Raw genomic sequence first — 15,497 nt, 5'->3', positions numbered from 1 at the left:
AATATTAATTATAATATTAATTATTAATTATTAATTATTAATTATTAATATAATTATTAATTATTAATTATAATTATTAATATTATTATTAATTATTAATTATTAATTATTAATATAATTATTAATTATTAATTATTAATTATTAATTATTAATTATTAATTATTAATATAATTATTAATTATTAATTATTAATTATTAATTATTAATTATTAATTATTAATTATTAATTATTAATTATTAATTATTAATTATTAATTATTAATTATTAATTATTAATTATTAATTATAATTATTAATTATTAATTATTTATTATTAATATTAATATAATTTATTATATTATTTATTAATTATAATTATTAATTATCATTTATTAATTATTAATTATCAATTATTAAATTATTAATTATCAATATTAATTATCAATTATTAATTATTAATTATTAATTATCAATTATTAATTATCAATTATTAATTATTAATTATTAATTATCAATTATTAATTATCAATTATTAATTATTAATTATCAATTATTAATTATTAATTATTAATTATTAATTATCAATTATCAATTTTTCATTATTAATTATCAATTATTAATTATCAATTATCAATTATCAATTATTAATTATCAATTATTAATTATCAATTATCAATTATTAATTATTAATTATTAATTATTAATTATTAATTATTAAATATTAATTATTAATTATTAATTATTAATTATTAATTATTAATTATCAATTATCAATTATTAATTATTAATTATTAATTATTTATTATTAATTATCAATTATTAATTATTAATTATTAATTATTAATTGTTAATTATTAATTATTAATTATTAATTGTTAATTATTAATTATTAATTATTAATTATTAATTATTAATTATTAATTATTAATTATTAATTATTAATTATTAATTATTAATTATTAATTATTTATTATTTATTATTTATTATTTATTATTTATTATTTATTATTTATTATTTATTATTTATTATTTATTATTTATTATTTATTAATTATTAATTATTAATTAATAATTATTTATTATTATTATTAAATATAATTATTAATTATTATTTATTAATTATTAATTATTAATTATCATTTATTAATTATTAATTATCAATTATTAAATTATTAATTATCAATTATTAATTATCAATTATTAATTATTAATTATTAATTATCAATTATTAATTATCAATTATTAATTATTAATTATTAATTATCAATTATTAATTATCAATTATTAATTATTAATTATCAATTATAAATTATTAATTATCAACTAACAATTATTCATTATTAATTATCAATTATTAATTATCAATTATCAATTATCAATTATCAATTATTAATTATTAATTATTAATTATTAATTATTAATTATTAATTATTAATTATTAATTATTAATTATTAATTATTAATTATTAATTATTAATTATTAATTATTAATTATTAATTATTAATTATTAATTATTAATTATTAATTATTAATTATTAATTATTAATTATTAATTATTAATTATTAATTATTAATTATTAATTATTAATTATTATTATTAATTATCAATTATCAATTATAATATAGTTATTAGTTATTAATTATTTATTATTAATTATCAATTATTAATTATTAATTATTAATTATTAATATTAATTATTAATTATTAATTATTAATTATAATTATTAATTATTAATTATTAATATTAATTATTAATTATTAATTATTAATTATTAATTATTAATTATTAATTATTAATTATTAATTATTAATTATTAATTGTAATTGTTAATTATTTAATTATTAATTATTAATTATTATTTATTAATTATTATTATTTATTATTTATATTTATTATTTATTATTTATTATTATTATTTATTATTATTATTTATATTTATTATTATTATTATTATTTATTATTTATTATTATTATTTATTATTTATTATTTATTATTTATTATTATTATTTATTATTTATTATTATATTTATTATTTATTATTTATTATTTATTATTTATTATTTATTATTTATTATTTATTATTTATTATTTATTATTTATTATTTATTATTTATTATTTATTATTTATTATTTATTATTATTATTTATTATTTATTATTTATTATTTATTATTATTATTTATTATTTATTATTTATTATTTATTATTTATTATTTATTATTTATTATTTATTATTTATTATTTATTATTTATTATTTATTATTTATTATTATTATTTATTATTTATTATTTATTATTTTTACTATTTATTATTTATTATTTATTTTTAATTTTTAATTATTTATTTATTATTATTAATTATTAAGTATTTATTATTTATTATTACTATTCATTCAGTTCCATTCAGTTCAGTTCAGCTCCATTCAGTTCAGTTCAGTTAAGTTAAGTTCAGTTCAGTTCAATTCAGTTCAGTTCAGCCAAACAAAGTTCAGAAGAACAGGGCCTAATTCCGATAAATAAAAAGAACGAGCAATACTTCCTCCGTATTTATTTAAGGGATACACTTGTCTTTTCCGGCCGTATTTATTTAAGAGATACATTTGCCATTTTTAGTAAATTATCAACCCCAGCATCTAATTAAATAATACATATAATTTAACCTATGACCCACCATCCTATTAAACAAATAATTTCATAAATCCATCCCACCTCCCCACCCCTAAAATGACATGATCCCTACTTGTTTACTTATTAAAATATCTACCCAACCCCACTTGCTTTATTATTTTATTTCATTCAATTGTTTTTCTTAATACCCGTGTCTGGCCAAGTGTATCCCTTAAATAAACAAAAGGTCTTGCGCGCACAAGGTGTACAATAAATTTATTGTACACCAAGATTATTTTTACCCATTTTTTTTTGTAACTTTAACCTAGTTTTGATTAAGTTTTATATATTAGTAAAAAAAAATAAAGTTGATAGATAAACATTTTAAAGGGTTAGATAATTAATTTTATACATTATTAGTGATTTTGAAGAAATAAGTTTTACTAAAAAAGAAATTTATCAATAAAAAATAGATAAGTTTTACATATATAGACTTAACTTTTAAGTATTTTAAGTTAACTTTTACTCCGATGTATAATATTTAGTGTACACCCCTTATAAGAACAACACATCCAGTTAAAAACAATAGATTGTTGTGATTAAAATTTAGTTAAATAAAATGGAATGAATTCACGTGAAACCCCAATAATGTCTCATGCACAAGTGGGACCAAAAGCCAGCCATAGCTTTTGTTCCCATGCCTAACTCCAACCCTCAAGAATCTCACCCCTCTCCTCTCCTCTCCTCTCTTCTCGATCTCTTCTCTTTCCCTCCCTTATCAAAATTTCCTCTAAATTTCTCTCTATTTTCATTAAACAATCTTCACAAATGAAGCAATTAAAAGGAGTTTTCTCATTATTTATTCCATTAATTCTAATTTTAATCTTCAGTGTTGCAGAAAGTTCTCAAGATAATAGTAATATTAAGGTACTCAGGTTTCACAAATTTCAAAGGAATAAACAGCATTATCAAGATGGAATTTCCAGTTGTTTTCACCTCAAATCAAGTAAGTAAAGTTCAAAACAAATCAAAATATATGATACTGGAGATTCTGTATATGATATGTCATAAGTTATGACTAGTACGAAGTAGATTCTTTACAAACATTATATGCTTAAAAGTTGTTTATATTTCTTCTTTTGCATTTTCATAATACTTTAGAGTATTGAACTTTTCCTGATTGAATGCAATACAAATCTATTCTATGTTACTGAGTTTCGTCTACTGATGTTACTCTGTTAGACTCAGCTATATATGATTTTTTTTTTTTTTTTTCATATTTCGGTCTAAAATGAAGTGATATTCCTGTTGGAGAGTAAAAGGATCCGACATGGGTAGTTGAGGTTAAATGAAGAGTAAAGCCCGCTAAATTGGTTGACTTGCTATGAATATGAATATGATAAAACAATTTTGATGGGTAATGCTATATGTTTAGTCACTTAGATGGCAATGTAGAAGCTTTCCAACTTACTGTTGGCTGCCATAATAGACTGTAAAGAAGTACTTAAATAAGGGCACGAGTCAAAAGTTGTAAAAGTATTAAGGAAGAGTAGAGGGTTGTAATTAATATGGAAGAAAAATTGTCCTGTAAACATTAGTTAATACCATTACCATCCATCCTGTTATCTAATAATAATTATAAGTGAATTTAATTAGGGCCCTTACATAGTTACTGCTAACTGAAGTTGGGACATTCTAAATGCTTTTTGTGATGTGTACTTTCTTTAGTTTCATTGCAACTTCTGTGGTAAGCCTATCTGATTTCTGTACTGGTTTTTGTCAGGGTAAACTGCGAAGATGATGCAATATACTTAGTCTCAGATCTGTTAATTTCATATATTATGTCTATTTTGTTTCTAGGAAGAGAGGAAGGTTCAACAACCATGGAGATAAAGCACCGAGATTTTTGTACCAAAAACAAGAGACATGATGATTTGGAGAAAAGGCGCTTGAATTTGGATGCTGATCAGGTTAAGTTTCTACAGTATAGAATGAAAAACCTCATCTCTGGTGAACTTCAAACCCTTTCAAATACCCAAATTCCGCTGAGTTCTGGTACAAGGCTCGAAATTTTGAACTATGTAATCACCATGAAACTTGGTGGAAAGAACATGACAGTAATAGTGGATACTGGAAGTGACTTAACTTGGGTACAGTGCAAACCTTGTAGATTATGTTATAATCAACAAGAACCCATTTTCAATCCTTCAACTTCCTTGTCATACCAATCAATTACCTGCAATTCTTCAGCTTGTAAATCAATGCAGGAAGCGACTGGGAATTTCGGAACCTGTGCATATAGTCCATCAACCTGTAATTACTATGTTAGTTATGGTGATGGTTCATACACTCGAGGAGAACTAGCTACAGAACGCCTTGATATAGGAAATAGTCATGTAAATAATTTTGTTTTCGGGTGTGGTAGGAGCAACAAAGGTCTGTTTGGAAGTGCTTCAGGTCTGATGGGATTGGGAAAAAGTGATTTATCATTGGTTTCTCAAACATCTAAGTTTTATGATGGAGTATTTTCTTATTGTTTACCTTCCACAGATGCAGGGGAATCAGGATCACTTACCTTAGGAAGAAAAACTTCAGTATATCGAAATACTAGTCCCATTTCCTACACTCGAATGGTACAAAATCCTCAGCTTTCTTCCTTCTATATGCTTAACCTAACAGGTATCAGCATAGGTGGTGTGCATTTAAACAATTTAAGTTTTGGGGAAAATGGGGTTTTGATTGATTCAGGAACAGTGATCACTAGGCTTCCCCCATCAATTTACAGGGCTATGAAGGCTGAGTTTGTGAAACAGTTTTCTGGGTTTCTGTCAGCCCCAGGATTCTCAATCCTGGATACATGTTTCAACTTGAGCTCATACAAGAAGGTTAACATTCCATCAGTAAAGCTGCAGTTTGAGGGAAATGCAGAACTAAATGTAGACGTAAACGGTGTGTTTTATTTAGTTAAGTCTGATGGATCTCAAGCATGTCTGGCATTTGCTAGCCTCATGTATGAAGATGAGATCCCGATAATAGGGAATTATCAACAGAAAAACAACAGAGTTGTATATGATACTATGTTCTCTCAGGTAGGATTTGCAGAAGAAAAATGTAGTTATTGAGTAGCAGGAAACTTGGATAATTTGTAATGTGTATACTGTATACTGTATACTGCTTGTCAGCAACTCGCTCGCAGCACTAGCAGTGTTTGTTCTGATGTTTGCTTCCTGGGATTAGGAGTTATGATCAGCTGAGAAAAGGTATACTTTTCATCTGTAACTGTAGTTTTGATCTTATGTAAGGGTAAAAGGTACCCAATCTGCCAAACTTGCAGATTTAAGAATGTATATGTTGATTGAGATTGAGGATTCCACATTGGCCTCTTCCTTCAATCCCCCAGCTAACTCTGTACAAGTAGCTCATTTCCCCAAAAAAAAAAAATTTTAAAAATTTGACAATGTTACAGAATAAGAATTCCTTTTACATGGGTCACAAGACGGGATGGTCTTCGCTCTTCAGTTCGCAGGGCCCACATTTTATTAGGATTTGGTCCTTTCATATTCCACTTTTATTATGCAACAGAAGGGTGATGAGTGATGACAGATAATTGCTTTATTTAGCAGCAGCAATAAAGTTACAGGCATGTATAGAAAAAATAATGGTATAGTATTTATTTTCCAAGACTAAATTAGCCTGTCTATACTTTGCTAACTTTTACAGAGAAGTCATCATTCCTGCAAAACAATAGGAAAAAAAAAAGTAACTACAATGATGTCTTAGCTAGGAGAATTACAGGTCAGCAGAGAAGTTTCTAACCATTAACTGATTCTTCAGTCTTGATAAAAACTGTAGTCAACTTCATCTCGATCTCCAAAATTCTAGGAAAAATGGCTCCCAGTAATCATACCGGCCTGGTGCCACTTCGCACAGTGATACAACATTTGATCATCAACTCTGACTTGTTCTTGAGCAACAGTGACTGAGATATGATGTTATGATCAGCTGGTATCGAGAAGAGAGGCCATCTCAAGATTTTCAGTGTCCCTTTTTGTCTTTGATATTTCAGAAGGGAGCACTGGCAGGTTTGGATCAGTTCTTGGTACAAGAAACAGCAAAAATATTGGTGTTAACCTTAAAAGATTACGGATTAGAACAGCAAGCCAAAGGTTATCAAACTCTGACCGTGTTACGTGTAAAATATGTAAAACAAAACCTCCTGCCCAAGTTGAGGTAAGCATTCCAACTTGGTCAATGGACATCAACAATGCAAAGAATGTTCCTTCGATCCCACAAGGGCAAAGCTTGGAACTAAGAACAAGCAAAGGCATCCATTTAAGACGTCCTATCATATGAGATACTCCTTCATCGATTACAACAAACAGGTAATCTGGAATATAAAGATTCAGATTAAGACGAAGCACCAATATTAGATCCAGCATTCCTGAACCACAATGCAGCAACTGTGTCCAGAAAAGTAAGTCATGGTAAGGTCGATTTTTCAACATGTTCTGATAAAGAAGAACCCCACAAAGTGAACCAAGTGCCCCTACTGAATATATGGATCCCACTATCTCCTGCAAACACCATACTTCATGTTACAAGTCTGACAGAAGCCCTAAATATTCCACGCTACCATAACAAAAGAATTCCGACCTTCGGACTTGTCGTTACAAGGAAAATTCTGCCAAACAATTTTTATTTTTGTTGGCAATTACACCCAATATTCTGATTGTTTAGTTAAGAATCTAATAACACCCTTGACATAGCGTGGGGATGGGGGGAAGATAATAATTTACTATGATAATCACTGCTCATGATAATCAATTCTTGTTTAACAATTGTACTCGTTTGGATGATATGATAATCACTGCTCGTTAAAATGAGCAGTGATTATCATATCATCCAAACGAGTACAATTGTTAAACAAGAATTGATTAAAATGTTTGGTGAAATATTATTTCTTCAATAGATGAATCGGTTCGCATGAAATAGAATATTAATGAATTGGTGGGTCTATCAGCAAAGTTTAATCAGAACTGACAAATTAAAGTACTATCTTCATCATATCATATACTTCCTGTATTCCAACATCTTGTAATTCCTTCTCAAACAGGGAAAGCATGCTAAAAGCCTAAAAGATATCAAGGGCAACCAAATTAATCATGCATCAATATAACCATCAAAAAGCTTACAAGCTCCTTTATTGTTGAAGACAGCTATGACCGGCTCAAAAAAATCAGACAACAATCCCTTGCACTTCTTCCATACTGTATGACTAGACTTATGACAATTTCAACGCTTTTAGTTTTCGATACTTTAGGTTCTTTAACAACTACTACGTACAAGTATGGAGTAAAATAAGTTTAAGTTCTCAAACACAAGAACGACACTAGAACCCATGACAACAGGAAATATAGCGCGACACTTGTCCTTTAATATTCATGAAAAAATCTAGGACAGATGAACGGTCTTAAATAGTGTGCTAGGTCTTGCATTAAAGATAATGTACTCGGATAGCTGTCAATGAAAATTATGTACTTTTCTGCAACATATGCATCTAAAGGGAATATTAACTATTAAATGTAAAACATAAGACTTCCAGTCTCCAGCAACAGAACCAAGCAGATATTGCTGAAACATAGCACAAATATGTACTGGAAAAAGGTGATACCTTCGAGAATAATGGACCTCCCTTCCCATCTGTATACCAATAGAACAGTCCTTCATGGATGTTTATGCCAAGAGCAAGTGACAAAAACATGTAGAGACATGGCTTCCATACATGCTGGGACTTCAATGTTGTCCACATAGCTTTGGTAGCATCACTGAACTTCTCATTTACCTGTAAAAATCATCAGTGCAACAAAATTATTAGACTACCTTGGAATGAAGAGGAGAGTTTATCTTGTACCTAAAGGAGAACAGTAGAAAGTAGAGACATAGAGCATTACCCTACTATAGGAGAAATTCCGCACAGGAGAGTCTTTAATTGTCAACCCAACCAAAACAACCAGTGCAGGTGGAATTGTTAACAGGCCAAACACACCCTATGAGGGTAAGAAAACATTTAAGAAGCAGTTTAAAAAGAAATTACGAGAGTAGTCATCCGGAGAATTTGACGGTAATACAACGTTAAAGATAAAAGAGATGATAATAATTCATAGAATTAAATACGAGTTCAAATAAATAAAGGAAATCAAACACATAATACTGCAGCAGTCAACAAACAGGCAAAAAAACTAAACAAAGGGAAGTAGGCCGCAAATAATTTTGTTTTGGTGTAGGACATTTAAGACATGTATGAGGGAGTTAGCACGAGGGTGCGTACTAATGTTGGTAAGACCGAAGAATTCCCCATTACGATTGGAGTTCATCAAGGTTCCGCACTTAGCCCGTTTCTTTTTTGCGATAGTTATGGACGAATTGACGAGGTCAATTCAAGATGGTATACCATGATGCATGATGTTTGCAGGTTGATGAAACCAAACAAGGAGTGGAAAGTAATTGGAGTTATGGAGACAAACTTTGGAATCTCGGGGTTTTAGGCTGAGTAGAAACAAGACGGAATATATGGAGTTTAAGTTTAGTGGAGTCCAAGACAGAGATAGGGGCGATTATCTTTGATGGGAAAATTGTCCAAAGTTCTGAAATGTTTCGTTACTTAGGATCTATTATCCAAAAAGATGAGGAATTGGATGGCGATGTGACTCATAGAATCAAAGCAGGTTGGTTAAAGTGGAAAAGTGCCACGGGGTTCCTATGTGATCCAGGCATGCCCCTAAGATTGAAGGGAAAATTCTACCGCACGGCAATTCGGCCGCGTTGTTATACGGCACGCAATGTTGGGCAGTGAAACATTGTCACGTGCATAAGATGGGTGTGGCGGAGATGCGCATGTTACGTTGGATGTGTGGGCATACAAGAAAGGATCGTTTGAGGAATGAGATTATTAGGAAGAAAGTAGGGGTTGCACCGATTAAGTTTAAGATGATGGAAAATCGTTTAAGATGGTTTGGGCATGTAAGCAGAAGATCAAGTGATGTCCCGGTTAGGAGGCTAGAAGGGTGGCAAAGTGATAGAATGCCCCGGTTAGGAGGCTAGAAGGGTGACAAAGTGATAGAATTGCAAGGGGTAGGGGAAGACCAAAGAAAACTTGGAGGAAGGTGATTGAGTAAGATATGAGCTTACTTGGGAGTGAGGAGAATATGGCGTTGGATACGACAGAGTGGAGGGAGAGAATATATGTTGATAATTTCATTTGACTTATACATCTTCCATTTTGACTCTCTTACATTTTTTTGTTTTTTTTTTGTTTTTAACTGCTATTTCGCAATGTGCTTATTTTACTTTTTTATTCTTTTTTTATTTTAAACGTTATTTATTTTTATTATCCCTTATCATATCTTTTTTATGTAATATATTTTTATATATTTATATGAAGCATATATATATTTTCCTCTTACCTTACTTTCATTAATCCCACTTTCTTCCTCGTCATTGTTTATTCTTTTAACTTCCCGCTCCTTACTGGTTTGATTTGGTCACAATGGCTATCTCATATGACGATTCATGTTAGCCGACCCCAAATCATTTTGGGACTAAGACTTTGTTGTTGTTGTTGTTGTTGTAGGACATTTAAGAACAATAATGTCTTCATGGCATTCCTTTCTGATGTCATCCAAAAAAAGGAAAAGGGAAAACATTTACTGACTTCCTTGTTTACTAACTTTCTTAAATTTGACAGGATCCACACAACACACTTTGCTACTCCTAATTAAGTCTGAACTTTCCCATGACTGAAATTTTCATAGACCTGCTAAATTTCCCTTTGCCAATGACAATTTCCATCCTTAAGTCCTAAACTGCAAGGTCAGGTACACGTAAAAGGATAAGATCATAAAGCCATGTTTCTAACTAATGCACAGCGTTTTATTGAGAATGAAACAGAAAGAGTCCTCTATAAGCCTATAGCAGCTCTCATACAACTCAGAAAAAGAAACGCCAATACAGTGGCAGATCCAAGATTTTTCATATGGTGTGTCACCTCACTCGTCCATCGACCCAGTAGAGATCAATAATCAATGCATGATTACCAAATATAATATTAAGTAGAAATACAATTAGATTAAACAATCCAATTTTTTAAACAGTTTCCAAGTCAGTTAACATTTTACATAATTAACAATGAAACAGTAAAGAACTTTGATTCTTTGAGCAGTTAAGTTGCATGGAGATCGGGTTCAAAAACATATACGGGACGGCGACGGGAATGGTCGAATGGAACACGACAACTTTCAAAATTCGACAGTACGGTAACGACTAAAAAGATTTTTAAAGTAAAAATTAATAAAAAAAATGTTCAGAATGAAAAGGCGAAAATAAAAGTTTACAGTTAAAAAGCTGAAAATAAATGGTTTTACAAAAATCTGAAAGGGGTAGCGAGTATATCATCAGCTAGTAAAAACAAGATAAAAGAAACATAAGAGGATAAAAGAAAAGAGTGAATTGCATGGCTGCCAGAGTGCCATCTATTTCCCTTTACTTTACCCATGTTTTTACTGCTCCGTTTGTCTTTCTCTTTCCTTTGCAAAAAATAGAAACCAGTATTTTCTTTCTCCGTGATTTGGTTGAAGTACAACAATTTTGAATTGGCTAAACATGAAGTTTAGATAATTAGATTTGTCGTCCCGCTTAAATCTCACCGTCCTTCAAGACGTCACAGCATCATTTTTTATTTTTTATTTCTTTCATTTATAATTGAGCTTCATTTTTTTGTAAAAGTATTGTTATGTCCCTTGACCTACCATGACAAAAGGTAGATTTGCCACTGCTCCAACGTGATACTTTCTCCATTTCCCAAATAAACGCATCATTTTGACTTTTCACACTATTCATTTACTAACTTTGACCATATTCATTACTATTTCAGTACGGTAACGACTAAAAAGATTTTTAAAATAAAAATTAATAAAAAAAAGTTCAGAATGAAAAGGCGAAAATAAAAGTATACAGTTAAAAAGCTGAAAATAAATGGTTTTACAAAAATCTGAAAGGGGTAGTGAGTATATCATCAGCTAGTAAAAACAAGATAAAAGAAACATAAGAGGATAAAAGAAAAGAGTGAATTGCATGGCTGCCAGAGTGCCATCTATTTCCCTTTACTTTACCCATGTTTTACTGCTCCGTTTGTCTTTCTCTTTCCTTTGCAAAAAATAGAAACTAGTATTTTCTTTCTCCGTGATTTGGTTGAAGTACAACAATTTTGAATTGGCTAAACATGAAGTTTAGATAATTAGATTTGTCGTCCCGCTTAAATCTCACCGTCCTTCAAGACGTCACATCATCATTTTTTATTTTTTATTTCTTTCATTTATAATTGAGCTTCATTTTTTTGTAAAAGTATTGTTATGTCCCTTGACCTACCATGACAAAAGGTAGATTTGCCACTGCTCCAACGTGATACTTTCTCCATTTCCCAATAAACGCATCATTTTGACTTTTCACACTATTCATTTACTAACTTTGACCATATTCATTACTATTACGTAAAATCAAATTTTGTGTTTTTTAATTGTTATTGGGTTAATCTCAATACATATTTTCAAAATATCTAATTTTATAAATCTTATTAATATGTAATTAAAAATATTGATGGTCAAATTAGTATATAAATATAGAAAGTCAAAATGATGCATCTATTGTCAAATTTGGAATTACATCAGACTTAAATTTTAACTTTTCAAGGCTTTTCTTGATTAAAAGCAAGGGCAACATTCATGAAAAATGAGTCAGACAATCTAAATATCTGTTTTTTTTTATGGGGGACCATCCTAACATCTTAGCATCCCATGCAATGATTGTCAACTTCTCCTATGAGTAAAATTGACCTTGGTGGCCCATAAACGAGGAAATGAACAAGGATAAGGTTTCAACCACTTATAAGCTCAAGTGAGGTTCAATCCCCAAAAAATCGCAATGGGAGGAGCAACTCCACAAGCTTAAATAATCATATAGTGGTTGCGCCCTCTTCTCTTTTCCAACGTGAAACAACTCATAAATGCACCAACATACATATAATAACAGATTTGAACATTCCCCCTCACATGTAAGTTGCCCATGACTTTTTACCTAGCTCAGGGTTTCATGATGCATAAAAATCTTAACAGGCCAACCTTGGCTCTGACACCATTCACGTAACCATTACCTGGAAAATGTGGGCAGATTGCCCCTATTTCCATAAATACAGTGAAAATCTTGGACTACCTATGAGCTAAGTGAAATTCCATCCAAAACCATTTGGAAATGGTAGGAGTATCTTCCCAATACTACAAAGTGGTTATTGTCTCCCCTCTTCTCCAATGTGGAACAACTGACATGTACACACACGCATAATATGAGGCTTCAACAATGAACTCTAAAGTCTAAAACCATCTAAAAAGCAGCATATATCAGTAATTTTGAAACAAATATGATCAGAAACAAACCTTGGACCCAACTAGATGAACAAGAAATCCACTTATTATGAACCCTGCTAGAGCTCCAATTGAAGAGCTTAATCCACACAAACTTTGCATGTCACTAGCAAGTGTAGGATGACTGCTACTATTTTCGGTGATACACGCATCTATTGTCACATCTGCTATCGCTACCCCAGCACTTCCAGCCATGAGACACAGCACAGCAGGCACCAGATGCAGTCCATCAACAATGGACAGAACAAGCATCGATATAACCCCAAGAAACCCTGGAATGTAAAAGATTAATTTCAGAGCTATGTGATAGCATGATCATCCAGTTACCAATGCAATTGATAGCATGAAACTTAGAGGTTCTTCAGTTAGAACCATTAGTTATCTCCCCAGCATGTGGCTATAGTGACATGCTATTACATTTTGTTAATATAATTTTATTAATTTATTCTTCATTTTGCAGTTTTCTACCAGCTGCACATAAGGTTTTGAGTTAGATTCTTTGCCGGATAGTTACCTCCGAGACACCAGAGAATTTATACTCCTTTATGTGCCTTAGCACAGTTAAAGTTGTGAGATAATTTAAAGTCATGGAAGAAATTATATCGCTTCCTTATATTTCAATATTCATTTATTTTCCGGTAGATGAACTTCCTATAGGTGGTGAGTGATAAGTAGAACTTGCAGTTTTTTCACAAGAATTTTAATTTCCATTTGGTTTACCCTGTCAACCAAACGATCAGATAGAAGCTTTTTCATTTTTCAATTAACGGGCAATTGGCGGATCATTGACAATACTCCTTGTCAAGACTACTCAAACAACTGGAAAGCCCCATAAATCTTCTCAGCTAATATCCTTAAATGATCACTTTGTTTCCTTATCTTCTTTGTTCAAAAAATAGAGCTGATTTGCTTCACTTGATACTATATTAAGCACCAATTTCCAAATTACACATTCACAGTATCTAATAAGTGATGCTCCATAATCATGCACAGAACCAGTTAACTAATCGCATAATCATCACAATCAAGTATGACCTAGTTAAAATCACATTCCTATAAAAATAATAAGAGTTTCCCGCCCACCAGAGAAATGAAAATGAAAATGTTACATGTATGGATAATAAGTTAAAAATAGAAATATCAAATCGTGATAACACTGATGAACTCGTGATTTTTTAAACGAATACTGAACGAAAACATACCAGCAAAAATGAAGTAAGGCTTTCTTCTATAGCCAGAAAGAGGAACAACATCAGTAAGAAGACCCCACAAAGGCTTAACAACCCAAGGAAATCTTACAACTCCCATTGAAATCTGAGCTTCAGAGGGTTGAATCTTCTGCTCATCTTTCATATAATACTGCATAGTTACACGGCTTAATCCCATACTTAACCCTTGACTAATACCATAAACTGCAATCACACCCATCACAAAACTCCAGTGTAATTCATCACATAACATGATTATCCAATTTACAGCTGACATTATTACACCTGAAATTCCAGTTTTTTTGGTCTTATTTTTCTCGATTTCTTCTCTTTCAACTGGGTTATTCACCCCTATTTCTTCTTCTTCCATGGATTTGAATTTAGGTTTTATAGGATGAAATTTAGGGGAAATGATTAATGCCCAGTATAGGAATTAGAGTTTTGTGAAATGGGTATGATGTGATTTTGTCATTTGATGTTGAATTGAAGCGCAATGTTGCAGGCAAGAGGAAGATCAATGGATTGAGTTTGGTATGAACAAGTACCTAACCCCACTGGCCCACTCCACTCCTCCCTCCCTCCCTCCCTCCCTCCCCTCCAAATTGACTTTGGCGTGAGAAACATGTCGTATGCCAAGTGTTTTTTTTTTATAGGTAAGAAGAAGTACATTAGGAGGCCCGCGGTACGTGGGTAACTCCTAAGTAATCGTTAGAGACAATAGAGGATAAAGTGGGGCTAGTCCCCGGATCAATATACATAGTGTTTGGAATTAAATGACCGACATTAGCTATCCAGTCTGCCGCCTGGTTAGCTTCTCTTTAATAATGCTGTCAAGTTTCCACGGTGTTGCCCATATTTCCTTAACTGTGTTTATGACCAAAAGGTTGTCCCCTTCTATAAGTAAGTTCTTGATTTGCAGATGAATTGCTTCTTGAATTCCTTTGTGGAGAGCGAGGGCTTCCGCTATGTAGACTTGGGAGTTGCCGAGATTGGAAGTCGAAGCCTTTAAGTGTTGGGCCATATGGTCCCTGATGATGAAGCCTGCAGCAGCTGAGGAGTTATTGCGCGATCCGTCGAAATTGAGTTTGAAATGATTTGGAGGAGGTGGGAGCCAGCGAACTGTGATGTTGGTGGTGGTGTGAAGGGTGATAGCTGCGGTATCCGAAAAATGGCCTGTATCAAGGCAAAGGTCAAGATTGTTCCTTGCAACCCATTCCGAATGAGTTG

The 15,497-nt window shown here is 30.7% G+C and overlaps 2 protein-coding genes across 5 annotated transcripts; one reads left to right on the top strand and one right to left on the bottom strand.

Annotated features, from left to right (window-relative positions):
* The first annotated feature begins 3,290 nt into the window (after positions 1-3,290).
* On the top strand, positions 3,291-5,982 carry LOC110787122 (aspartyl protease family protein At5g10770). 2 transcript variants are annotated; one of them, XM_021991690.2, is made up of 2 exons: positions 3,291-3,596; positions 4,451-5,982. In XM_021991690.2, the coding sequence occupies exons 1-2, from the start codon at positions 3,419-3,421 to the stop codon at positions 5,710-5,712; spliced, it is 1,440 nt and encodes a 479-aa protein (XP_021847382.1). In that variant the 5' UTR covers positions 3,291-3,418; the 3' UTR covers positions 5,713-5,982. The 2 variants fall into 2 exon arrangements, with proteins under 2 accessions (XP_021847382.1, XP_056692835.1); XM_056836857.1 differs by having other exon boundaries at positions 3,457-3,596; positions 4,374-5,982.
* Positions 5,983-6,177: 195 nt separating this feature from the next.
* LOC110787121 (probable folate-biopterin transporter 3) lies at positions 6,178-14,839 on the bottom strand. 3 transcript variants are annotated; one of them, XR_008927857.1, is made up of 6 exons: positions 14,265-14,839; positions 13,075-13,334; positions 8,542-8,637; positions 8,262-8,432; positions 6,407-7,164; positions 6,178-6,324 (listed from the first exon to the last, which is right to left on the bottom strand). XR_008927857.1 is itself a non-coding variant. In XM_021991687.2 (5 exons), exons 1-5 carry the CDS (start codon positions 14,638-14,640, stop codon positions 6,589-6,591), a joined length of 1,479 nt encoding a protein of 492 aa, XP_021847379.1. In that variant the 5' UTR covers positions 14,641-14,839; the 3' UTR covers positions 6,178-6,588. The 3 variants fall into 3 exon arrangements, 2 of the variants coding, with proteins under 2 accessions (XP_021847379.1, XP_021847381.1); XM_021991687.2 differs by having other exon boundaries at positions 6,178-7,164; XM_021991689.2 differs by lacking the exon at positions 8,542-8,637 and having other exon boundaries at positions 6,178-7,164.
* Positions 14,840-15,497: the final 658 nt, after the last annotated feature.

Source organism: Spinacia oleracea, chromosome 2, assembly GCF_020520425.1.
Source record: "Spinacia oleracea cultivar Varoflay chromosome 2, BTI_SOV_V1, whole genome shotgun sequence".
In the NCBI taxonomy this organism is placed as follows: domain Eukaryota; kingdom Viridiplantae; phylum Streptophyta; class Magnoliopsida; order Caryophyllales; family Amaranthaceae; genus Spinacia; species Spinacia oleracea.
Note: the sequence above shows the minus strand (reverse complement) of the source record. Positions and strands in the feature narration are given on the sequence as shown.